Below are 25,668 nucleotides of genomic sequence, written 5' to 3'. Positions count from 1 at the left end.
ATTTACACTGTTAATTACTTAAAAACAATACAAATATAATTTTGAAATAATTATTATAAAATTTAATAAACTTATTATACATATCCATATTTTCTGATTAGATGACATTATAAAAAGAAATTATGTGCATTCTAATTAAATTCTTTTACACAAAAAATTCCGTACTCGTCAGCATTTTCAATAACCGTTACTATTATATTCTTGTATCCTTTTATCAGTTTCTGATGTCTCTGACTCTATAATCTAATGATTTTGAATCATAGTAGCATGAATGTTTTTCGGTTTTGTTAAGGTTTTTATCGTAGCTTTATTTTTGCCAAGGACTAAAAAGCATGCAAACATTGTCCTCTTATAAAGAACTCGTTACAAAGTTACATGTTTAAAAAAAGAGTCCTGATTTTGTTAGACCCACAAATATAAACCCAACCCCTGGTTGACAGAAAATTTAAGGCTGTTATATCGCAGACAATAATAAAATTAGAGGGGGGAAAAGCGTAAGTTGAACAAATTGAGTTTTGTTTTATAAGAAAGAAAAGGATCATATTGTAAATTTTTGTGAACAAATAAAACTGTTGATAATAGAATAAGTAGAAGTTTTTTTTTTTTGGTACCTTAAACTTGAGTTTTTTTAGTCTGACATCTGAGTTTAAGTATCGAAACATATCTAATCTTTCTAGTGATAGTGATTAATGTATGGGATTCGGCAATTTAGTTCAAAGAATAAATGAACCCTTCCCCTCTCTTTTTGTTATAAAAAAAAAACACCAATTCCAAAACGACTTTTTTTTTCTCTCAAATTTGTAAGACACAATTAGTAGAAAGCTAACAACTTCCATTATTTGATAATGTGAATCAATAATATATTGCTCCTGTCCATGTATGCAATGACATAATTACCACCGACTTTTGGTGAACATCTGACCATAACTTTTCCAGAATCTCAACTACTATTAATTACCAAAAGCCTCTACATTTGAAAGAATGTGATCAAATTTCCTTAACTATGGCAGCATGTTACACAAAGACACCAACCCGTAAACAGAGATAAAAAATAATTACCAAAGAAAAAAGACGAACACATAATTACCTAACTACAATTATATATGATAATGGCGGACGTACAGATACAAAGAATTTTGAGCAGCCAAAACCCAAAAAATCACCTATAACAATAATCTTGCTGGCGTCTTAACCAATAGCATACTCGAGTGTCTCCAATTCTTTAGGCCGCCACATGGACTTCTGGACACATAAAAATCCCACCTTATCCTTAGAGTAAGTCATGCGAACCTCCCACTTCATGGACTTCACCATACTTTCAATCTCGCTAATGATTTCAACAGTGTCCCGGACAATAAGCTTTCCCTCAGGCCTAAGAATCCGATCAATCTCAGCCACTACAGCTTTTAAATTACACCTGCACGACCCGTTGACATTAGCGAACCAAGAAATTATACAGATCTTTCTAAAATCTGATAATAAAGATTTTACTTGTGATGAATGAGAAATGAAATAGTTGTTTGCACCTGTTCTTAATATTTGAAAATAGATTATCTGCATGAAGTAGATCATAGGACCTCGGATAGGTACTAAATGATTCACACCAATCATGATACATGCCAAAGAGACCTCGCTCATAAATAATAGGAAGTGTGTCCGCGGAATTTACTGAAACCACATTCATGACCCAAATATTCAAATCCTTCAAGGCAGCAGCAAACCTGTAACCCAAAAAACAAGATGTATGTCAAAATGGCCGGTTAATATAATTCAGAGTAACATGGGAAACAACAAATTTCACTCACCCTCCATAGACTGATCTCATATCCATGACATTCCGCACATTAGACCAATTAATTCCTATCCCATTAAGATAAGATTTGGACACTATACGTTTCCAGTGTTCATAATCAGCAGTAAAATCTTCAGGGGCAGGCTTTCCGTAAACTCCAACTTGAGAATTTGTCAACCAGTAAGGTGTGTTGGTCAGTCTTGCCGGCCACTTCTCTGGCCATTGTGACCCACGTTCTGTTGAACTCACAGGCACTTTGTGCATGCAAGCTTGCAATGGAATGTTCCTGCATGCCATCAGAGAGATTAGACATCAGCCACATATATTACACCTTTTTTGTGTGTATAATGTAAAGCAATAAGAAACAGGTAGTGTGAGAATGCCAGTGTCCTATCCTATAAAATTAATACTACAGGTTTGTTGAAACTTTACATACTTTGGAAAGAAACATTGTTCATTTGTAGCAGAATCCAATTGTTAAAAAAGGACAGTACAAGGTTTGGTTTGTAGTCGTTTATATGTTTCAGACATATGTTCCTTGATGAAAAATTGAATAAAAATATTCTGCCATGTTTTATGACAGTCAAAGATGAATATCAACAACTTTAACTAGTTCAAAACTCCTTTGTTTTTTGTTTTGATTTTTAATTAAAAAATTACTAATGTCTGAATTAACGATGAAATACCATGCTGCATTAGGATCGTCAGAGTCTGGACATATAGGAGGCTGATTCTGAGAACGTTTCTCATAACACTCATTAGAAGTTGGCTTCTTATACACAGCTATACCAACTCCATTAAGTTTATCCTTGCTGATAGACACAACTTCCCAGCACATTGCTTTTGTTAGTGCCTTCATTTCTACAAATTAATTCAGAAAATGTCAGAACTAATGCAGCAACATTAAACTGCTTAATAGAGGCAGACAATAGTATATTATTATCTACCATTCCATATTTCAACATCTTCAGGAAGCTTCTGATAAATTGGAGTAGCAGACCATACAAAGAAACCACCAGGTCGCAAAACTCTATTCAGCTCCAAAAGAAGTTTGCCACCTACACATATACTAGCAGTAAGTCCAAAATAAAATCCAGTTGGATTTATATGAATTTTACATCAAGTACTTACAATCTATATAGTATAAGGAAGTTCGTCTTAAAATCTAAATGCACAAGCAGGGGAAGTACTAAAATGCTACATAAAAATTTCAAGCTTGTATGAACCAGAATTCATCTAATCACCAAAATAAATGTTAGGTCATTGAATACCTTCTATATGCCATGGAACTCTACACCGTGCACAATGGACTACATCAAATACTCTCCCAGGGTAGGGAAGCCTCTTTGTGCCCATCACAGCAGATATAGCAGGAATCCCTCTTTCAAGTGCAAACTGTACCTGAGCTTCATGTTCATCTTTTGGTGCCAATGACATTGTAAGTACATCTCTTTCAAAGAGAAAGCCACCAAAGCTGGCAACACCACATCCAACATCTAAAATCACACGTGAGCGATTGCCCCAAGCAATATCTGGTACAGACTGCAGCATCAAAGTTCCTTATATTAAGTGAAAATTTCAACAACCTGAAGAAAGCATATCACATATCCATATATAGAGCATAAAATTTTCTTACACATTACCATGTCAAACTTCTTTTATTGCTAAAGAAATTTATTTTGTAGAAGTTCAAATAATGCTGATATCTCTATTTGATAGTTGTCTCCTAGTGCAGCATATATACATAGTGCATACCTACCTGATTTTTCCCTAGTTAGACATAACAAAAACGTAGAACCTCAAATCCCATCATAGTAGTACTGCCAGTGCCACTTCTCTATCTCAACTCTCATTTGCTATTTGTTAGTCTACTAACATCATCTTGTCTACAGTTCCTATCTATTAAAAAAACATTACAATCACTTATTTTATGTCAAGATAGTATCAAAACTTTTCTTTGCTCTGGATGTCATTACTGTAAAATGTTGGACAATTTAATCTCATACCAGTTACCCAAGAAATGTCAATGTTAGATCAACAAGAAGCATGCCCACTACAAGATGGAATTGGCATCAAAGTTTTGTTTTTTGGGTTTTGCTATGTGTCTTTAATATAAAATTTTAAATAAAAAGAACAAACATTTAATATCTTGAAAACGTAATACTTTTTGTATCTTAAGGTAAAATAGCACATACAATATGGCTTTACTAAACATGCAGCAAAAGGTGATCCGGATTTGTATATAAAGACTTGACACTACAAGCAACTAATAGTCAACCCTGACAATAATAGAGTATATATTTCACCTGTTGTATGGTGTCAATGTAATGAAGTGCACCGTGTTTGAATTGGGTTCCACCACCTGGAAAAGTAAGGTACTCGCCTGTAACTTTCACCCAATTCTGGTGCCCCTTATATTCAGCAAGCTTAGTGTGTGGAACATTAGAATACCATATCTGCAGGGAAACAGTTTATTAATTTATGAAAGTATAAAATTTTAAACAAGGAATGATAATTGAAAAGCATTTGTGTGGATGCCTACCTTCTCTCTGCTTTTGGGCCATTCAATTGGGCGTTTGTATCCTTCAGGAAGAGGGACAAGGCAGGTAGGAGGTTCTTCAGGACATTGCCTTTCTCTGTGTTCATAGTGTTTGGTACTTGGAAGACTCCTAATTGCTTTCAAGTTGTCGAGGCATGGGATGTAATCAGGGCCAGCAGTGACATTACACAGTTTCCAAATAGTAGATTGCTTGGAGGATACTTGAGACTCCTTTTCATTCTTTGACTCTGCCGCCTGAGTTGTAAAAGAACCATTTTGAGTGGTACTTTCATTCAGAAGCTCTGACTGAGCCACGGAAGGGTAAACCTCATTTGAACCCTGACTGTTGGCATTGTCATCTGTTTTCTTCTCATTGGAGTTTTCATCAGACTCTTGGTTACCACTTTGTTCCACTTTTTCTTCAGTCTTATCTGTTGTTTCACTTGCATCACCAGACTTCTTTTCATTTTCATCTGAATCAGATTTATTCTCCCTTTCATCTGAGTCAAATTGCTTGTTATCATTTGATTCAGAACTCTTTTCAGTCTCATCAGAATCAGATTTCTTCTCACTCTCATCAGAATCAGATTTCTTCTCACTCTCAGCAGAATCAGATTTCTTCTCGCTCTCATCAGAATCAGATTTCTGCTGGCTCTCATCAGAATCAGATTTCTGCTGGCTCTCATCAGAATCAGATCTCTTCTCGCTCACACTTGTATCTTGATTTTCTGTTTTTGTATCTTCAGAAGGTTTTTCTTGAGACTTTTCGTCCGATTTCTCCTCCTGTTTTTCTTTCACGTCAGAGTTTTTATCAGGGGTGACACTACCATCCCCTTTGGTTGCATCCTCGGACAGATCACCCCGATTATCTTCAAACTGCTGAGAATTGTTATTAGAGGGGTCAGTTGCCTGTTCCTTCACCTCACTATTATTCTCCTGAGACACATCTACATTTTGCACGGGTGTAACAGATGACGATGTCATCATCCAAATCCCAAACAAGCAAAGAGCTACAAACACGACAATAGTCACTGTTGAACAGTAACTTGACGGTCGCTTGTTATTGTCTATTCTAGTATATTTGGCTTGAGCCATGTTGTCAGAGGGTGCAGCGGTTCACGGATAGTTTAAACCTGGACATGAACCAAACAACAATTAAACATCATCCCTATTGTTGGACATGGATCAGCAGTGGCAACACTCAATTAACAATATCTATGCAGTTAGATGGCAAAATACATGACATGAACTAACAAGACACGAAAATCAAATACCAATAATTTATAACATTGTCCAATCAGATGAAATTAGGAGGATTTGGCATAAATATAAGACGTTTGAAAATACATGACATTGCCAAGTTATAACATATGAGAGGGGTCAAAAAAATTGATTCCGTTAAAAACAGTCGAAGGCTTGCAAACTTCAAGGTGAAACACACACATTCAAATGTATCTTTCTCTCTCATAACCCGAGAACATCGTTTATTAAGGAAAACGACCAGATCTAACAAATTCAACAAATACGAATGAGCTAGAAAATTAAAATAACCAGAAAAAACGGATCAGAAAGACTCCATTACCAAGAATTGCGGAACAACAACAAATTCTAAAGATTCAGCGGATTGAAAACAGAAGAAAAGACGCGTTCAACGGGAAAACAACGACACTCACATAGATCTACACTGCCAGAAAGTCAGAAACAAAACTGCACCAATCGCAATAAACGTTAAGTAAAGACAACCAACCAAGTTTGCATGCTAAGAGAAAAAGAAAGCGGAAAAGAAAAAGGGAAAAGGAAAACGTTCAATTCATAGAAGCAAAAGAGCAAAAATGTGAAGATTAAACGGAAAAGAGAGCGATTCCGGTGAAGATGTGGTAGATCTGAATAGCTTGAAAAGAAAGGTTAATTGGACAAACCTATGACTACTGGGGAAAAAAAGCGAAGAATCTGAGAAGGAAGAGATTATTCCTGCATTGTGATGCGCATGGCAAAGGTAGAAAGAGAAGAGAAGTATGCGGAAAGAATTGGAATGCAATGAGGAAGTGTTGGACATAGATATAATAGTAATACGGGGGCGTGCGTTTCTCGATTTGGGGGGAAACTGTTGTTTAATTCAGCGGCGTTTGTTATTGTTGGGATTATTTTAATGTTTTTATAGCTTTTATGAAAATTACTTTTTTCTTCCACAATTAAAAAAAAAAAGTCATGTTTTTTAGTTAGTTATCATAAAAATTAATACTTGCTTATTTGTAATTGGATAATATAAAATTTCTCTCTACAAAAAAAATAAAGAAATAATCAGAAAAGAAAGAGGGCAGGATGGGCAAAGGTCAAAGGACGGTAACGAAAAAAGTGAGACTATGAGAAAGTGACGTCCGCATGAAAGCCGTGAAACCGGCGGGGATTAGCATTCAGCATGTTCAGGTTTGGCGTTTGCATTTACATGAAGAATAATGATATATAAATATTTTATTATTTTAAATACTCTTTTAATATTTTTTATTTTTTATCTCTTTCTTATTATTATATTATAATTTTTATTATGTTTGTATTTTTTTCCTTTAGGTGTCAAATAAAATAATATATTAGATGTCCATTTAACATTTTTCATATCTATAATATGTTAACAAAATTAAAAGAAAAGACAAAAAAATTATATATGAACAATATAAAAAAATTTACACAATCATTTAATCACCATTTATTATATATAATAAGTTTATTGATTTTTAAAACAAGTATTTTAAAAATCTTATCAATGATAAATTATGTGATTGTATGATTATATAAAAATTTGACACTAACAATTATCTCATTTGGTATATACATTTTTTACACCGTTTGCTATCTAACTAATATTGAAAACTAGCTCTAAACATGATGGTTATTACATCTTTTAACCATTCTTTATTTTTAATTAAAAACTAAAAAATGAAAATATATTGAACTAGTAATAATAATAACAATAATAATGAGAGAGATAATTGATCAAATTTTCAAAAGAACTTGCTCCATTAATTAAAAAATGACAATATCTAACTTGATAAAAGAAATAGGTACATATTTTATACATATTTATCAAATTTGTTCATGATCATTTGATAACTCTTGTACTAAGTCATAAAAAATAACAATAAATTTCTTAATAATTTAACATTATGTAATAATAAAATATAGAGTATAGATGGATTATATTTTGTTAATTATATTACATATTTTTAATTTTTTAATATATACCTATATCAGGTCAACCGATCAATAAATAATTCATCGATTTGAGATTTAAATTATTAATTTAATTTTTCAATTGGATTGATGACCTTATCCATCTCATAACACTAGTTTGTAATATGTTTTTTTTCAATTTTTTGTCTTTTTCATGTCTCTCTTACTAATAAACACTTACTTCCTTGATGATTTTTAAAAAATTATCAATCCAAGAGAATATTTTCTGGCCTCATGTGCTAAGAAAAATAAAGTGAAACATATGATAATATGTTAAAGTACATTTTCATGAGTATAAACTAACTCAATTGATAAAAAAATGTGTGTCATGCATAAATTATTCTAAATCTTAAGGTATTATCTCTATTTTTATCCTTTTATTTAGTGAAATGATTAAAGAGAAGATTTTCTTTTTCTTAATTTCGTTTTTATTTTCAAAATTTCCTAAAACAAATAACTGATATACTTTTTCTTTCTTTTGTATATTTTTCTTTCTTTTTACAATCCAAACAAAGACTTAATGTTTAAGTTATGCTGGGTAGGAGGCAGGTACTACCCCCATTAAGCATGAAAATTCTATACTTGGATCGCACTCAACTTATGGCCTTCTTAATTGGATCCATAAATGAACAAAATTCATGCATGTAATGGTCCTAATTGTCATCAATGCTACTTATGAGAATAAAAAAAAAATGCTCCTTATGTTATGAGTGCAAGTTGGTGATCCCCAAAATTTCCGAATTAACGGGGATTAGCGAGGACTGCGTGTTACGGAAGTAGTGTATACACAGAGAATCCTTTCTTTGAAGGTTTAAATAATTTTGGTTGATTACAATTTAGCTTGTTTTTTTACTTTTCGATTTTGTAAAGTTTTTATTTTTTAAAATTATATTTATTTTATTTTCAGTCTAAAGTTTCATAAAGGAAAAATAAAACAAACATAGTTTACAAAAATTTAAAAAATTATAATTTTACAAGGATTATAAAAACACTAAATTACAATGACTAAAAAGATATTTAAGTATTTTTTTAAAATTTTAAGATAAGAAAATTTGTAAACTGATAAATAAATATTTTAATTTAAAGTAGATTAAGATGGGAGATTAGTCATTGTTTTGATGACGGTTATTTCATAGAAATATCATAATAAAAAATATTATAAAAACACATTAATCAAATTTAATTATAAAGAAATTATTGTTTTTCTTTTTGTAACAAGGAAACCCAAACTAAAAGGAATTAAAGTTTGTAATTCTAACTTCCTTTGTGTATTTAAATTGTTGTTTTCTTACTTTACAAATTTCCATATTTAAAAAAAATCCTGTTAATGTAAATTTTATGCTTATCAAATAAGGTTTGACAAATGACTGGTTAAAAAATCATTTGATATATCTTATTAAATATTTTTAATTACTTAAAAATAATTAATTTTATACTTTAATCTTCTTACTCTATCCCACAAATAAGGAGAATGTTAGTAATCAGAAATGGAAAAAGTTTTCATTAAAAAATAATTGTTTTATAAAAATTAAAATACTTGCAAAAAATTTCACAAATAGAAAACGAAGACGTTAAATAAATAAATTCAATGATAATATTCATTAAAAAATAGAAAAGTAAATCTCAATTATATAATTATATATGAATATGTAAATTATTTTAAATTTTAACTATTAACGTTAATTTAAACGATGGATATTTATTGAAATAGACTCATCCCCTTAGCTCAAGTATTCATGATACAATTCATGTGTCTTTTTATTAATCGAATTTGTCATACTTAAGCATTGAATGTCTTTTTAACTATTAACTATTAACTTTAATTATGAACATTCCTTGTGGGGTCGACATGTGTCTCCCTCTCGAACCTTCACAAACAAATGCCATCTCTGTTAATAATTGTTGAAAAAGAGGTGTGATATTGGCTAGTTGCCTCCAACTTAAGGGACACTGAGTGAAACGTGCAACCAATAAAGCTTGATCCGAATGCAATGAAAATCTCAACTCTTTTCCAAAATATTTATAGTTTTACCAACTAATGTCCTTATGTCAATTGCATGGTAAGAATAATTAAGAAACTAATATTATTGAGAAGTGAAAAATTATACAATCTATTATCTATTTTGTTCTTGTTTACATAATAAACATTTTTTTATTCTTTAACTAATATTTTAAAAGTACTGGTTAGTAAAATCTATAATCATACAAAAGAACTTATTCTAGGAAAGAAAAACTATTTTATAAGAAAAAAATGCAAATAAAAAACTTAGAGGAAACAAAAAAAAAATAAAAAAGACAATGAAATAAGAAAATTTATAATTAAATAAAAAATAAAAACAGGAGGAAAAAAGTATGTTAAAAAAAATATATGACAATATAAAATTATCATCCACTCATACATATATACTATATAAATATAAATATTATTTAATAAAAAATATATTGAATATATATTTTTGAATCAATAAATTAATATATTTATCATATCTATTAATTTAAGATTGAAAGATAAATTATAAATAAAATTTGTAATTATTAATTAATTTGAATCAAACAAGTATATATATATATATTATATTGAATCAATCAAGTATATATATAGATATATATTATCATATAAATATTAATTAATTTAAAATTAATAGAATGATTAAATTAATTTAATAGAATAAATATAAAATATGTATTAATTAATTGAATTATTTAAAAATAAATAAATATGAGATTCTCACATAATATCATTCTTTAGAATCAAACATTTTTTAAAAATAAATATAAATGTAGTAGATAGATTTTACATGTTTAAGGTAAACAAAATTGTAAACATAATGTTTATTAAAATAAATATTCCTCCTAAAGTGTTTGTATTTGTACATGTGTCCTTGGTTGTTTGCAGATCTAAAACGTGGAACCCACCACCAGTGGAGATGTTTGAGGTCGGTGGATTCTTTTATCTTTAATTTAATTCGTACGCACGTAAAATAAATTTGAAAGGATTCGTAACGTTGCATCTCACGGATGGGTTACTTCAGGACTTAGGAATCTATAAAAATGAGATATTATTTTTGGTAATCACTTTTTTTAAAATCATTTTATTTTTAAAAACACATTTAATAATTTTATCATGATTAAACCAAAATAAAACAAGTCATATACAAATGAGTAATACAAATTTTTTAACAAATTTTGATTTACAAGTTCATTTTCTTATTTTATGCTCTCAACTAAAACTACAACCCTTAATGTTGTAATTACTCACTAACTAAGTTTCATTTATACAAATATATTAATAAATAATATCTAAAATTGAAATCAATTTTTTTTCTAAAATATAATTTTGTTTGTATTGTTTTTTTAAATTTATTTTCGTACTCTTAGATTTATATGTATTAATTACTAATTATTATGCATATTTTAATGGTTGTAATTTTTTTATATTTGTTAAAATTTCTGTTTGACTCATTCTTTATTCTTTATTGTAAACAACTGTTACTTAAATATTATTATTTCATTTTATTTTTTAAATCTCAAACTATCTCACTATTTCTTTTAATTTTATTTTTATTTTAAAAAACTTGAAGTGTGTTTTTTATAAAAGAAATAATAATTATTTTTTCGATAATAAAATAAATATACGATAATATTTATATATTTTAAAAAAATTATATATAATATAATACAATAGAAATATAGACACATAAACTTTTTCTGCTAGTAAGAATAAAAAGTACGCGGAAGGAAAGGGAAATGTAATGAGTAAGAATGGGTTGGAGACAAACTGTCATACGAACGATGTTCAAGATAGTCAGGAGTTGGTTTTCCATATCTTGCAATGCATATGACTAACGAGTGTATCTCGAATGGATTCATCGAGAAAGCATTTGACTTTAAAATACATGATTATTTATTCGGATTTATTTGTTTTTAAAAATTCTGCTATGCTTTTTCGTGGTCGAATCAATGGTTTGTTTTATGCATATTATTATGGGTGCGTGTCGAATTGGATTAACTCGATGATATCTGTAATTCAAACTAAATAAGAGTGACTTAGATGTTTCTTTTAGTACAACTATTTTGATTTTCAATCCACTAATAATATTAGGATAATCGTATCCAAAGTATTCTCCGTGCTCAATTACCCGTTATAACTTTATCCTTACAAAATATCTTACGGAATAGAAGTAAAAAGGTATTTAAACTTGATCTTGACGCTAAACGTTATGAGATTTCTGACATATCATAACAGTTTTAATTGATTTAGTTTTTTTTTTTTTTTTACTTCAAATAACAACTAAATCGATTATAATTGGTTTAGTTATCAGATTTATCTTTTTTTTTTTCTATAACCGAAACCAATTCGATAATTCAATCAACTATTTTGTTTTACCTTTTAAATTAATGTTTTAGTCTTTAGATTTTTTTACTTTTTTTAATTCATTCTAATTTTTTTATATGATCTTATCTAATGTTATCAAGTGTCTTATAAAATAGTAATGTTGAATATGTAACTTTTTATTATTATATTTTGGTTAAGAAAATTAAATGCTACTTAATTTTGCTATACTAGTCATCTTAATAATTTTTTATGATGGGTATCAAAAGGGAATGTTTGTTTCATGAAATGTTCTTATATTTTTAGAATGTTATTATCAGGTATATGGGAATATCATTCCCGAGTATTTGTAAAAAAAAAAATAGTTACATTTTAATAGTTTTAGGAGTAATTTTTAAAATTCAAAAAAATTTAAATAAAAAAGTTACATGTCTATTGGACATTTTTTTTACATTCTCGTGAAAATGTCACTTTTTCACTCCCTCTTCATGGGAATATAGATGCAATAAATTATCGTAAAAAAAAATAAAATTATGACATTTTTAGGAATTAATAATACCCAATATTTATAAAAAAAAATTATAACAAACATGAGAATATATATTTTTGTCTTTGTATTTTTAAGAATCATTCTATAAACAAGCATCTTCTAAAGTGATATAATTAACAAGAAATATTGTTAGCTTAGTGGTAATGATCAATCACTCATTTTAATAACAACGTTGATATAAAATAACGACTTGTGTTCCCTAGTTAAATAATTAAGGGTTCAAATATTTGGATATGAAATAAAATAGTGTTTGAAGGGAAATATATTGAAAAATAAACATTAAATAAAATAAATAATTACTCATTAAAGAATAAGAAATGTTACCTTTCATTAATATAAAATTAAATATTTGAATAAACTAGAAGATAAGTGGAAATAAAAATATCAATAAGGTATGATATGATTCACAAATAATTATGTGTTAACATGATTAAGAGAATTTAATGCTACATTATATGATGCTCTCTTAATTCATTTAAATTTGCAAAAGTAACCTTCTCTCTCTATTTTGACCTATTTATCTTTATATTTTTTAAAGTAATAAAGAAAAGATAGGCTAAACAAAAATTAAACATAAATACAGTACATTGAATATTATTAGTAGTATTAGAGTAGTGGTGATATTTGTTTAGACCATCTACAATAGATGATCTTGAAGATGAATCTTAGGCTGAAAATCTACTCTTTCAAAATTTAGTTACAGGAGATTCTCTTAAAATCTCTATGTTGAAGGTTTGATTCTTGTAAAATAATCATGAAAATCTATATTTTTTATTAATTTTTTTATAGTATTTTTCTCGTAAGTTGTAACTAATTATTGCAGAAAAAAGAAGAAAAATAGATGACACCAACAACAGACCACAATACAATGTAATAACATAGCAATATAATTTTAAAACAAATAATAAAGAGTAAACTAATTACAAAAAAGAACTAAGGGTGGGTGGGGAAGGAAAGAGAGAAAAGAAGAAAGAAAGAAAAAAAAAAAAGAAAGGAAGAAGAACAACTAAAGGCGTGGAAGAGTGTGGGTGAAAAAGGATAGAGAAAAAAAAATAAAAGAAAGAAAGAAAAAATATATAATTATTTTTTTAATTACTTTAAACTAAATTATAAATAAATATTAAAAGATATGTTTTTTTAAATCTAAAAAAATATTTAAGATTAGATTTATTATTAGAATAAAAAATTTAAAATACTTAGGATAATTGGATTAAGATTTCAAAGGATTTTAAAAGACTTTTTTATGATTAAAAAGTCTTGTGGTATTCAATCAAGACTTTTATAAAATATAAACAAATCTTGTGGTATTCAATTAAGACAATAAAGATTTTTTTTTTAGGGCAACAAAATCTGTTGGTATTCAATTGAGATTTCTTACCACTTTTAAAATGTCTTTTGGTATTCAAAAGTAAATAGATTTTGATGGATTCTTTTGTGGAATGGATTTTGAGAGACTTCTTAGTTAGAAATACACATAAAATACTCCTCCAACAATCTCACCCAAACCCTTGAGACTTTTCATAATCTTCCAAAGACTTTTTCTTCTCCTGCCGAACAAGACACAAACCACTACCAGGTTCATTCTCTTACAACTTTTCAATCAATTTTACCTATTTTTTTAATGGCAATCGATAGTCAATATTGTTTATACTATATGTATATTACGCAAATCAAAAGAAAAGAGTGCTGTATATGCTTCAAGATTTCGTATTCATATTGTTTTCAACGTCCAGGCAATGAATATGCATCAAAAGAATGGCAATTGATATGCATCAAGATTTCATATTGCTTTTTTTTTAGTACTGTATATGCAAATCAAAATAAAAAACTCTTTTTTTTTCTGTTTCTTCAACTTGTTTTTTTACAACGTCCATTATTATTATTATTATTTTCTTGTGTTATTATTAAAATGTTAATTATTAATGTGTTATTATTATTTTTTTGACAGCGTGTTATTATTATTATTATTGTGTTAATAATTTTTTAATTGTTATTGTGTTATTATTATTGTTATTTTGTTAATAGTTTTTTTAAAATGATTTTATGATATATGAGTATTATTTTTATGGAAAATGCTAACATGTGCCCTTAAGACACTTGTTAGTGTATTATGTATAGAAATTTTGTATTGAAAGTTGTGCAATTTACTTTTTTAAAAGTCAAAAATTGTTGTTTTTAAGACATAGTTACTATTGGAAATATCCTTAACATGTGCCCTAAGTGCGCATGTTAGCATGACCCTTATTTTATTATTAGGTAGTTTTTTATTGGTTTTTCTATTGAATTGTATATTATTCGGGATATAGTCACTATACTTTTGACAATTAGGAAACAATAACTATTTTTGTCAAATAACTAGTTTCTTATATATATATTAGCGATCAAATGAGGGATTCACAAGAAAATAACAAAGGAAAGAGTAGAGACAAAGATAATTATGTATCTTGGACTATGGAGGATACCAATGAGTTGTTGCACCTCTTGGTGGATGCTATGAATAGGGGATTGCGTGATGCCAATGGGTCACTTAGCAAACAAAATGTAGAACGAATAATACTTCCTCAACTCAATGCAAAAACTAAATTCCCTAAAACTTATAGTCATTATTTGAGTCGGATGAAGTGGTTTCGAAACCAGTATAACATGATGTCAACCCTTATGCGCAACAACTCTGGCTTTGGATGGGACCCAATTGGAAAAACTTTCACTGCTCATGAGGATGTATGGAAAGATTACTTAAAGGTGAGCTAAGTTCATAATCTTTTAAATATATTAATAGTTATAAATTTAGTAAATTATAATATTTGTAGTATATTAACAATGATTTTTTTTTTAGTCCCACCCAAGTCACAGCAAACTTCGAGGAAAAAGTATGGTTGATTATGAGTATTTGAAGATCGTTGTTGGGGGTGGAGTTTCTAGCGGGAATAATTCTATATCAGTCGATCCAGATGATACTGATGCAACAACTTTTGAGCCAGAAAATAGAACTGTTGGGATAGAAGAATTTTCATATGATCCTAATAGTGATACATTCATAACACCAAATAACTATGAACCAACATATCAGCCTCCATCACCAAACCAACCAAGTCCACCATCCCACCCCCCTTTAGATTCAGAGGTTCCCATAGAAAAACAAAACTGTCACAAGCGAAGGAGATCCGAATATGGAGGGAGTTCAAGCGTTGTTGGGATCAACAATCAAGGCAACGTTCTGGAAAATCTTTCTGTTGGCATTGGGACTATTGCTGTGAATTTTGAAAAAATATCCAACATGATGGAGAAAAGAGAAAAAGATAGAGATAGAGATAGAGAGCTCGAGGGTATTATTTGGGATGTTATAAAAGAAATTCCAAATTTGGATGACATAACGCGTTTCAAGACAGCTGAATTGTTAAATACTAAAGCAAAAAAGGATTTTTTCTTGAAGATGTCACCGGAAGAACGCTCATGATTAGGCGAACATGAAGTGAGAATCACTTTGTTATTATTTTTTTAGGCAATAATGACTTTGTTATTAAAAGGTTTAAAATTTCTATCGTTTTTATTTTCTTTATTCAAACATTATAATTTATTTATCATCTTTTTTGTTTAAAAATCCATAAAGTACTTTGAAATCTTAAAAATCTGTGTTAGAAATCCATTAAAATCTTGGGTTAAAAATCCTGATTGTAAAAAGTCTTTTAAAAAAAAATCTTTTAAAATCCCACAAAATCAATACAATCCCACATAAGCTTTTAAAATCTTCAAGATTATTTTTGTCAAAATATTCTCTCAAAATCCTAATCCAATACACCCCCTAATATTGCATATCCATTCAAAATGTAATTAAGATGTCAAAATATTCTTTTTGATTCTTGAACATGCTGCTCCGCGTTTGTGTTCACGCCACCGAATCTCAGGTGAAAACTAATCATCATACGAAATCACGATTCACATAATACCCTCCTTAATTTTCTAAATGACACAAATATCCCTCATCGACCAAACACGGCATCTTTTAATTGGATCCGTGGCGGTGTCGTGAATAATGAATGAGACAGAACCAGTAAAACAATAGCATCATCACCACCACGACCATCTTCTTCTTCTTCTTCAAGTGCAGGGCTAACTTCGTCTTTTCCACCTACAACGCAGTGGATCTGCAATTGTGAAACACCCGACACTTCCCTATCGAGTCGCACGAGCAACTAACACAGGTTCTTATGTCATTGCCTTTATTTTAATTATCATACACTCTGTGCCTCATTTCTATAGCTTCAATTTCGCTTATAAATTAAGAGTAGAACATTTGCATTGGAAGGTCTGTGATGCAATTGTGTGTATATTGGCCTCTCGTTGAGTTGTGATAATTAGAAGGCAGAAACGGCTTATATGGCAATATAGATTGTGTGGATATTTTGGATATGCATACATCAATGGGCATTTATTTTGGATGATTCGAGATCTTGTTGAAAATTGAAATATTGATTGATGGAGTTATTGTTTGATTTTTTTCCCCCCCATGATTTGTGCCTGGCCTCTGTTAATATATCCACACTTTGATTCTGGATTGATGAAAATAAAATCCAGTTTTGGTGTGATTATACAATTATGTTCTAAAGGAAAGCTTGGGCCCACCTCAATGGCAGCTGTTATCGGTTGAGTGTGCATGACAGTGGTGTGTGGCGTTTGATTACGAAGGAAAATATGTGTTAGTGTAATAACGCATTTTTTGTTTTGGGGGGAATGAGGCTGGACTTGGTACCTAGTGGGGATTTTGGTTTGTACTTCACAGTGACATGGTTTTGCATGTAAACATCGTCAAGGAAACATAAAGGGTGTGCTTGATTTATGAAAGGGAAGGAAGTAAAAGGAGTGGAAAGTGAGATAATTTTTTAGGTTTTTTGGTTGGAAAGAAAGATAAAATGAGCAGACATATAGACTTCTTTGCCAGGATACTGGAATGGAGTCCAGCTCCATGCATTTTTATTTTTCATGTCTTTATTTGTCTTTCTGATTCATTCATTCTCACACTTACACAGATAAGCCTCTGAAACAACAAGAATATCTGGAGAAATTGTGAGATGGATATTTCCTGAATGTGTAGACAGAGTCAAAGATCTGTATTTGGAGAAGCGTGTAAGCACAGATGAAAGGGAGAAATAGTTATAGCTTTAGAGGGAGGCATATTTCCTTGGCTCTGGTTACTCTTGTTATTTTTACCACGTTACTGTGGACATGGGAGAGAAATCCGATAATTGCCATGACTTTAAGATCAGCTCATGAATGGTACCGCTTACCTTCAGGTTTGTATTCCAGTCAATAATGACATTGATTAGTTCTGTTTCTCTCTCGTACCTTGGTGCAAACTGCTTTCAAGTTTGAAAACAATTTATGCTGTATTTCAACAAAATCTATAATGGAAGCTGCTTCAAGAGTAGTTAAACTTGTTTGATAGACACGGAAGATCTTTCTAGGAGGAATGTTTATATCTGTATTCTTTTAGCATGTCCAGATATTGATATCAATACCTTAAATCTTGGAATATGATATGGCCATCTTGTCGATGTGCTTCTTGAACTTATTAGACTAATTGATACGGAGCTTGATATCCCCATATGATGAAGCATAACTTACAAAATAATTATTTCTTTTGGCCTTAATAAAATTTCTGTGGTAAAATATAATCACTGTTAATTGCATGTGTATACAACCATATATTAATTTCCCTAATAAAATGGTGAAAAAGTTTGACATTTGCAATTCTTTTACCTCTTATAGGATCTGTTTCTCATTGTTCCATTGACTAATAATTTGCTTACTTGTTGGATTTGTTACCATTTTCTGTTTGTGTTTTGTAATTAGCATGTCCTTAACCAGCTATTTTGTGTTATTAACTGTACACTGAGGATTTTTTCTGTAATACATGTGTAGAATTTCCTGTGGAAGCCCCGACTGAATCAGTGGGAACTCCAACACTGGAAAAGGGTGTGGAAAAATCCATATCCCCCATCAGAGAAAATGGAACAAAACTTCAACTTGATACTCAGGGGGTGGCAGCTGTAGATTCTACACCTGCAGAATCTCTAGAAACTCAATACTATCAAAATGTCACGCCTTCTTCCAGACGTAAAGGAACACCAACACTTGAAAAGGGTGTGGAAAAATCCACAACCCCCATCACAGAAAATGGAACAAAACTTCAACTTGATACTAAGGATGTGGCAGCTGTAGATTCTATACCTGCAGAATCTCCAGAAACTCAATACAATCAAAATGTCATGTCTTCTTCCAGAAGTAAAGGTAGATTCTTTTTGTTCTGTTCTTAAATTCATTAACAATTAATTTTTGCTGCTACTCTATGAAGGCATTCTCTATTATCATCATTGTTATGCTATACCTGTTTTTTATTGGACAATTATCTTTATAAAGTTGTTTTAGAGAATGTGGTTGAACAGCTCATTTGGCCCACAAGTTTCTGCTGCTAGCCTGCTGCACTGTACCCACAAAGAAAAGACAGAATTTTGCTATTTAATGGTTGTTGTTAATAAGACAAAGTGATGGGGCCCCTCATCCACCCTACAGTTAGTAAGCAATTAAGCATGCTAATGGATTCTGGTTCCCCTGCTTTCAAACTGATAAGCACTCAAGCACTTGGGGAGCCCTCCCTTTAAAGCTAGCCATCAAGGGGGGAGATCCAAGCCACTTAAATACTCTACTCAACTGAGCATCCCGTACTACATGGTGTGGGACTTAGACACCCCATAATACCCAAATCTCTATCATACTAGAAGGGTGATCTTGGTTTCTTAGTCTGGGGAGTACCATCGTCTTTGTAGCTACATGTTTATTAGTACAATCTAGACTTACTAACTGGTGACCTTGACATGGACATTGGCCTTATTACTCCAATTAATGCCCCAGAAAATTAACAAATAGTCTGCAGATTATGCCTTTTCCTGGTTCAATATTCTTAAAACTTATATCTTTATTCTTCAACGAAGTTCACTGGTTGGAATTAGTACTGATTGGATTTCTCCTGTGCAGTTTGTAATTATGCCAAGGGTAAGTGGGTTGCAGACAGCAGGAGACCGTTGTATTCTGGATTCAGCTGTAAGCAGTGGTTGTCCACAATGTGGTCATGTAGAATGACACAACGACCAGATTTCTCATTTGAGGGATATCGCTGGCAGCCAGAAAATTGTGATATGCAAGAGTTTGACCGGTCTGCATTCTTGAGAAAGTAGGTATAATCCTTTATTTTCTTTGATCTAGTTGTTAATAACGCATACATCTCTGAATAAGATTATTATCTAGCTGCTATGTTTATTAAATGTTTTGTCTGTGAAGGAGCTTAAAGTTTTCCTATTTTATGTCAAAATAAGTTACTTTGCATCATTTTAATTTGCATGTTTGATTTTTATTCAATTGGTACTTTTGTATTTTGTTAAATCAGAACTTCTAATCTTTTTTGTCTTTATTTCTTCTGTTCTCCTTTTGGTTATATAATATTAACAGAAGTACACAAATTTTAATTTAGATAGTGTTTAGTCAGTGGTGTTTAATACTAATGTGGAATGTAGGATGCAGGACAAAACAATTGCATTCATAGGGGATTCGTTAGGACGGCAACAATTTCAATCTCTGATGTGTATGGCCACTGGTGGAGAAGAGAGCCCAGAGGTTCAAAATGTGGGATGGGAATATGGTCTGGTAAAACCACGTGGAGCTATTCGTCCAGATGGCTGGGCTTACAGATTTCCCAAGACTAATACCACTATCTTATATTATTGGTCGGCTAGCTTATGTGATCTGCAGCCTTTTAACATCACAGACAAACAGACCAATGTTTCCATGCATTTAGATCGCCCCCCGGCTTTCATGAGACGGTTCCTCCATCGCTTTGATGTTTTGGTTCTTAATACAGGACACCACTGGAACCGGGGGAAGCTTAATGCGAACAGGTGGGTAATGCATGTTAATGGAAAGCCAAATGAAGACAAAAAGATTGCAGAAATTGCAAATGCCAAAAATTTGACAATCTACAGTGTAGCCAGATGGCTTGATTTGCAACTTGTGTCACATCCTCGGCTCAAAGCTTTCTTCAGGACTATATCACCTAGACATTTCTTCAATGGGGATTGGAACACTGGTGGAAGCTGTGATAACACTATCCCATTAACCAATGGGAGTGAGATAATGCAGGAAGGATCTAGTGATCCAACTATTGAGGATGCACTAAAGGGTACAAAGATTAAGATACTGGATATAACCGCTCTTTCACAACTGAGGGATGAGGCTCACATGTCACGCTACACTGTCAGAGGCACTCTTAATTCAAGTGACTGTTTACATTGGTGCCTTCCTGGAATTCCAGATACGTGGAACGAACTCCTTGTTGCTCAGATATAGGCTCTGTCATAGTTTAGTCACCTCTTGCTTACAAATGCATTTCAGAAAGCTTTAGTAAGATGTCTAGGGAATCAGAATCTGTCTATTATTTACGGTCTAGGAAGACCAATTATTATTTTCTGTTCAATGTATTTCATTTATTGCTTATTCGCTAAATAGGAAGTGGGAGATCGTAGAGTTCCATTTCACTCAAGAACAAGGTGAAATTTATATATGTTTTGAACAAAGTCGAGGATGAACATAACCATACGAGGCATGAGCTAAATACCATAGGCATGGCCAGAGTTGACATAGCCTTTATTGAACTATTTGAAATGATTTTGTAGTTTGTATCGATGTATTTGTAATATAATTGGTTTCAATAAGAACTGAGTGAAAGATTAATTGTTGAGACTTGGAATACAATGCTTGTATCTGTAAAACAACATTTATCTTCTTTCCCAGTGGAGTAAGTTTTTATGTTTTTTTATCATGGGCTTATCTAACTGGCTACAAGCTAATCTGAATATCGGATGGAACCTGATCTTTGGGATGATGGGATCACTCTTTGGTTCATTTGGAATATCAGTAATGACTTCGTTTTCAACTCAAAGAACCATTCAGTTCTTGAAGTCGTTCATCGTATCGCCAGGCATGCAACATAAACTCTTTTTTCATGCACCAAAAAAAGAAGGTCGATTATGCACGTTGGTTAGAGAAAAGGTTGGATACCAAGCTAAATTTAATAATGTGTGTGTGGATTCTTGCTTGGTACAAAAGGTTATTTTTTTAACTAAATTTTCTTAATTTTTTAGCGTATAATATATATCTTATTTATCAGAAGGTTTTGATAATTATGAACTCAAGGATGCCATTTTTTTAAATAAAAAATCATGTGTTGCCTCCAATCTACTGGGTTATGATGTAATCTCATTTGCACCAAGTAATTGCGTTGGTTCAAAACATATTGTATAAAAAATAATAATTCAAAATACATGTTTTTTTATACGTGAATATAAGAAAATCTTACATCACTCTCTATCTTATAGGTTATTTAAGTATGTCATATTATATAGACATATGACATCTTAAAAAAAAAAGTAAGAACACCAAAGTCATGTGGCAGGCTTGATAAATATCACAATAAATATGAGTTGTTAAATTTAAATTCAAATAGGAGAATAAGAAAAATAGATTGAATTGGTGTTATCAAAATTCTAAGAACTCAATTAAAAATATGCTAAATAAACTATTTGATGTCTTATCTAGTTTTTTAGTTTAATTTAGTCTTTTACCTATTAAAAAGTTTATTTTAGCTATTTATCTCATTTACCTATTAAAATTAATTTCGTTGATCTTTTAAAAGTGATTGTTTTATTATAAATGAAGTGAGGGAAGGGAAAAATACTAAAAACAACGCTATCAATCTTAAATGAACTCAAAGACCAACCAGATTGAATAACAAAATAAGATAAAAATCAAAATAATTTTCTTAAAAGATAAATATTTTTTTCTAAATATTAAAATTACCTATCAAACTCCGTTGTCACCTGATTATTTTTTTCTTAAAAGATAATATTCTGTTGGTCTTATTTTCTAAAGATATATCAAAATGATCTTTTAATTTGATGTTTTATCTTTTTCTGTTGGTCTTATTTTGATTTTTAAGAAAATTACCTATCAAACTCAAAGATAATATTCTGTTGGTCCAATCCAAATATTAAAATTACCTATCAAACTCCGTTGTCACCTCATTATTTTTTTCTAATGTGAACTTATCCCTTCATTAACCAAAACACGTTGTTTCAATTATTCTATTCGCACACTCCCTGAGGAGTGAAGAGAATCTCTCTCCTTTTTATAAACCCATAAATTTAGGGCGCGCTTTTTCCCGGCCTCCCCTCGCCACCGCATCTCCATCCATCTCCGCCACGTCGCCTCCTCTCTCTCTCGCTTTTCGTAGTTATACTTCTTCTCTCGTTCCTAGAAATGAGCTTCTCAACATGCGCAGAGCTGTCGCGTTGTTTCGCCGCAGCATCGGCGAAACCTAATTCCGGTCAGTCAAACGGCACTTCCACAACAAGCCTCAGTTTTCTCACTCCAATCGGTCGTTACGGCGCCGTTTCATCAGTATCGAGGTCGAATAAGACCAACAGAATAGTCGCGGAAGCTACTCAAGGTCTTACTTACAGGGACGCCGGCGTGGACATCGACGCCGGCTCCGAACTCGTGCGCAGGATAGCGAAGATGGCGCCAGGGATTGGAGGCTTCGGTGGTTTATTCCCTCTCGGTACCGTTTGACTTCTTTTTTTTTCCCCTCTTTCTTTTCGGTTACTTATAATTGGAATTTGATTGAACTTGTTTTCTGAGTAGGTGACTCGTACCTCGTTGCTGGTACCGATGGCGTGGGAACGAAGGTGATGCTTGCCTTCGAAACTGGAATCCACGATACTATTGGGATTGACCTGGTAAAAGTTTTGTGGAAAGTGGTTTTTGACTTTGCGTTTGTGTTGGCTTTGGAGTTTTGATTGTTGTTTGTGCTGTTTAGGTTGCGATGAGTGTGAATGACATTGTTACTTCGGGGGCGAAGCCTTTGTTTTTCCTTGATTACTTTGCCACTGGGCACCTTGACGTGGACGTTGCTGAAAAGGTAATGGATGTGTTTGTGTGCCTTCGATTGAACTTTGAGCAAATTGTGAAAGCTTATTCATGTTTCGCTCACAACTCGTTTACTGTTCTCTTTTTCAGGTTATAAAAGGCATTGTTGATGGTTGTAAGCAATCTGATTGTGTTCTTTTAGGAGGAGAGGTAATTGATATGTTTTGTGGTTTGTTTTATCACTGTATCACATTGAATGCGCGTTGGTCTTGCCATGTCATGTTGTCATGAATTCAGGTTTTAAAACTTATTGTGAGTCTCTGATGTTGAGGGTACTTAGGTGACGATTGGATATATACAAGAAAAGATAAGATTGGGAACAAATGTTTGGGGAGAGAAATGTTGGAGCAGCGATTATTGTAGGGTAGCTGGGTATTGTGAGAAGAGTAATAAAATAAAGGCTTCATTGAGAAAAAATTGAAATGTATAGAGGATGACCTAAGGAAATGTTAGGAAGACCTTGTTCTGAATGGTTTTACTGCAAATTTGGCTTGCCTAATAGCAATTATTCTTCAGTTTCTTTGGTTTTGTTGTTTTATTGCATGTCTACAATACTACTGTACTAGTCATCATTTGCTGGTTTAAATGGTGCATGGATTTTTGGATCTTGATTTATTCATATTCAATCTGTTTTAGATTTTTGCGATCTTACATTATTGTCAAGATGATTAAGTACACGAATATATTGCTACCAATCTCTCCGCTGTAATAAATAAATACACTTTCTTACACATGTTCAGCTGCATGCAAATATAGATACGATACAGAATCAGTATGATTTTTTTAAATTTCTCCTTTTGCACTTATAGTTGATTTTATTTGCTTCTCAGACTGCAGAGATGCCTGGTCTCTATAAAGAAGGTGAGTATGATCTTAGTGGCTGTGCAGTTGGCATTGTGAAGAAAGATTCTGTAATCAATGGGTCAAACATTGTTGCTGGTGATGTTATTATTGGTCTTCCATCTAGTGGAGTTCACTCTAATGGTTTCTCTCTTGTAAGAAGGTTGGTTTTCAGTATAGAATGTATAAGATTTTATTAAATTATTAGTTACTCAGTGAGATTTACTAATATATCTTAACAGAGTGCTTGCTCAAAGTGGTCTGTCACTGAAAGATCAACTTCCTGGCAGTGATGTTACAATTGCAGAGGCATTGATGGCCCCAACTGTTATCTATGTTAAACAGGTCATTCGTCATTCTTTATGACATACTTAAAAAAGTCTCTTTTTTTATATTTTAAATTCTTTCCCTTGACATACTCTTGTCTTTTCTAAATAGGTACTTGACTTAGTTAGTAAGGGAGGGGTGAAAGGAATTGCCCACATCACCGGTGGTGGTTTCACAGATAACATACCCCGAGTTTTTCCAGAAGGCCTTGGAGCTGTAATATACGACGGTTCATGGGAAGTGCCTGCAGTGTTTAAGTGGCTTCAGGAGGTAATACATCTTTCTTTAGCGTTCCCTGAATAAATATACTTTAGCAGGAAATAAATTATTTTTAATTTCTTATCAACAATTATATATTTTAATTTGGTCTTCAAAATTTTAATGTGTAAACGGAAGTATATAACACTATATTGATAACCTCTCACGTTAGGCTGGGAAGATAGAAGACTCTGAGATGAGACGGACTTTTAATATGGGCATAGGGATGATCCTGGTAGTTAGTCCGGAGGCAGCTAATAGAATACTCGAGAACAGAGGCGAAACAGAGAAATTCTATCGCATTGGTGAAATTATAAGCGGCAAGGGAGTGACCTTTAGCTAATTTTAATTGAGTTTAATCATGTAGTACCCTTTTAATACTTTCATGGAAAATTTCTGGGAATATGAGATTTGAATGGTCAGTTTATTTGGAGCCTAATAATTTTCCATACATAAATGATGAAATTTGCAACAATTTTGAGGATGCGCATGAGTCAAGTTGCTAGTGAAAATTGTTTACTTTATTTTGATCTTGCTTTTTAGTGAAAATCATTGAGGTTTAGTCATCCTTTTATGTATTTGCAAAGCCATTTATAGGGGCATGAAATTTGATGTAAACCAAAAAAGTGGGGTTTGTTTTACCCTTTGCATTCATGCTCAATTGATATGTTTTTATGAATCACTAAAAGCTTACCTTGTTTTTGTTTTGTTTTATTGTTTTTAAGAATTTGAAACCTCAGTTCCATTTCAATTACTTATTTGTTCCT

General features: G+C 31.5%; 4 protein-coding genes across 5 annotated transcripts; 3 read left to right on the top strand and 1 right to left on the bottom strand.

Moving 5' to 3' along the window:
- Positions 1-972: 972 nt before the first annotated feature.
- LOC100790783 (probable methyltransferase PMT26) lies at positions 973-6,435 on the bottom strand. Of its 2 annotated transcripts, XM_006580276.4 has the most exons (10): positions 6,251-6,435; positions 5,914-6,038; positions 4,335-5,464; positions 4,099-4,248; positions 3,064-3,334; positions 2,740-2,850; positions 2,479-2,653; positions 1,806-2,078; positions 1,527-1,721; positions 973-1,417 (listed from the first exon to the last, which is right to left on the bottom strand). In XM_006580276.4, the coding sequence occupies exons 3-10, from the start codon at positions 5,424-5,426 to the stop codon at positions 1,189-1,191; spliced, it is 2,496 nt and encodes an 831-aa protein (XP_006580339.1). In that variant the 5' UTR covers positions 5,427-5,464; positions 5,914-6,038; positions 6,251-6,435; the 3' UTR covers positions 973-1,188. The 2 variants fall into 2 exon arrangements, with proteins under 2 accessions (XP_006580339.1, XP_006580338.1); XM_006580275.4 differs by lacking the exon at positions 5,914-6,038.
- An 8,402-nt stretch (positions 6,436-14,837) lies between these two features.
- Positions 14,838-17,481, top strand: LOC102668423 (uncharacterized protein At2g29880). Its single transcript, XM_026128580.2, has 3 exons — positions 14,838-15,184; positions 15,279-15,695; positions 17,470-17,481. The coding sequence occupies exons 1-3, from the start codon at positions 14,894-14,896 to the stop codon at positions 17,479-17,481; spliced, it is 720 nt and encodes a 239-aa protein (XP_025984365.2). The 5' UTR covers positions 14,838-14,893.
- On the top strand, positions 16,365-21,204 carry LOC100780117 (protein trichome birefringence-like 14). The gene is made up of 5 exons (XM_006580274.4): positions 16,365-16,644; positions 17,470-17,733; positions 18,362-18,730; positions 19,475-19,670; positions 20,011-21,204. The coding sequence occupies exons 2-5, from the start codon at positions 17,577-17,579 to the stop codon at positions 20,837-20,839; spliced, it is 1,551 nt and encodes a 516-aa protein (XP_006580337.1). The 5' UTR covers positions 16,365-16,644; positions 17,470-17,576; the 3' UTR covers positions 20,840-21,204.
- A 1,364-nt stretch (positions 21,205-22,568) lies between these two features.
- LOC100790263 (phosphoribosylformylglycinamidine cyclo-ligase, chloroplastic/mitochondrial) lies at positions 22,569-25,340 on the top strand. The gene is made up of 8 exons (XM_003525080.5): positions 22,569-23,108; positions 23,192-23,286; positions 23,367-23,468; positions 23,567-23,626; positions 24,307-24,479; positions 24,559-24,661; positions 24,755-24,913; positions 25,074-25,340. The coding sequence occupies exons 1-8, from the start codon at positions 22,808-22,810 to the stop codon at positions 25,242-25,244; spliced, it is 1,164 nt and encodes a 387-aa protein (XP_003525128.1). The 5' UTR covers positions 22,569-22,807; the 3' UTR covers positions 25,245-25,340.
- The last annotated feature ends 328 nt before the right edge of the window (positions 25,341-25,668 follow it).

This window comes from Glycine max, chromosome 5 (genome assembly GCF_000004515.6).
Source record: "Glycine max cultivar Williams 82 chromosome 5, Glycine_max_v4.0, whole genome shotgun sequence".
Lineage (NCBI taxonomy): Eukaryota > Viridiplantae > Streptophyta > Magnoliopsida > Fabales > Fabaceae > Glycine > Glycine max.
Note: the sequence above shows the minus strand (reverse complement) of the source record. Positions and strands in the feature narration are given on the sequence as shown.

Coding starts and splice junctions, on each gene's coding strand:
- LOC102668423 (XM_026128580.2), top strand. CDS start 14,894: ATGGAGGATACCAATGAGTTGTTGCACCTCTTGGTGGATGCTATGAAT. Junction 15,185..15,278: donor TATGGAAAGATTACTTAAAG/GTGAGCTAAGTT, acceptor TTTTTTTTTTAG/TCCCACCCAAGTCACAGCAA.
- LOC100780117 (XM_006580274.4), top strand. CDS start 17,577: ATGAAAGGGAGAAATAGTTATAGCTTTAGAGGGAGGCATATTTCCTTG. Junction 17,734..18,361: donor ATGGTACCGCTTACCTTCAG/GTTTGTATTCCA, acceptor ATACATGTGTAG/AATTTCCTGTGGAAGCCCCG. Junction 18,731..19,474: donor GTCTTCTTCCAGAAGTAAAG/GTAGATTCTTTT, acceptor TCTCCTGTGCAG/TTTGTAATTATGCCAAGGGT.
- LOC100790263 (XM_003525080.5), top strand. CDS start 22,808: ATGAGCTTCTCAACATGCGCAGAGCTGTCGCGTTGTTTCGCCGCAGCA. Junction 23,109..23,191: donor CGGTGGTTTATTCCCTCTCG/GTACCGTTTGAC, acceptor TTTTCTGAGTAG/GTGACTCGTACCTCGTTGCT. Junction 24,662..24,754: donor CTGTTATCTATGTTAAACAG/GTCATTCGTCAT, acceptor TTTTCTAAATAG/GTACTTGACTTAGTTAGTAA.
- LOC100790783 (XM_006580276.4), bottom strand. CDS start 5,426: ATGGCTCAAGCCAAATATACTAGAATAGACAATAACAAGCGACCGTCA. Junction 2,654..2,739: donor AGATGTTGAAATATGGAATG/GTAGATAATAAT, acceptor ATTAATTTGTAG/AAATGAAGGCACTAACAAAA. Junction 2,079..2,478: donor GACGATCCTAATGCAGCATG/GTATTTCATCGT, acceptor GATGGCATGCAG/GAACATTCCATTGCAAGCTT.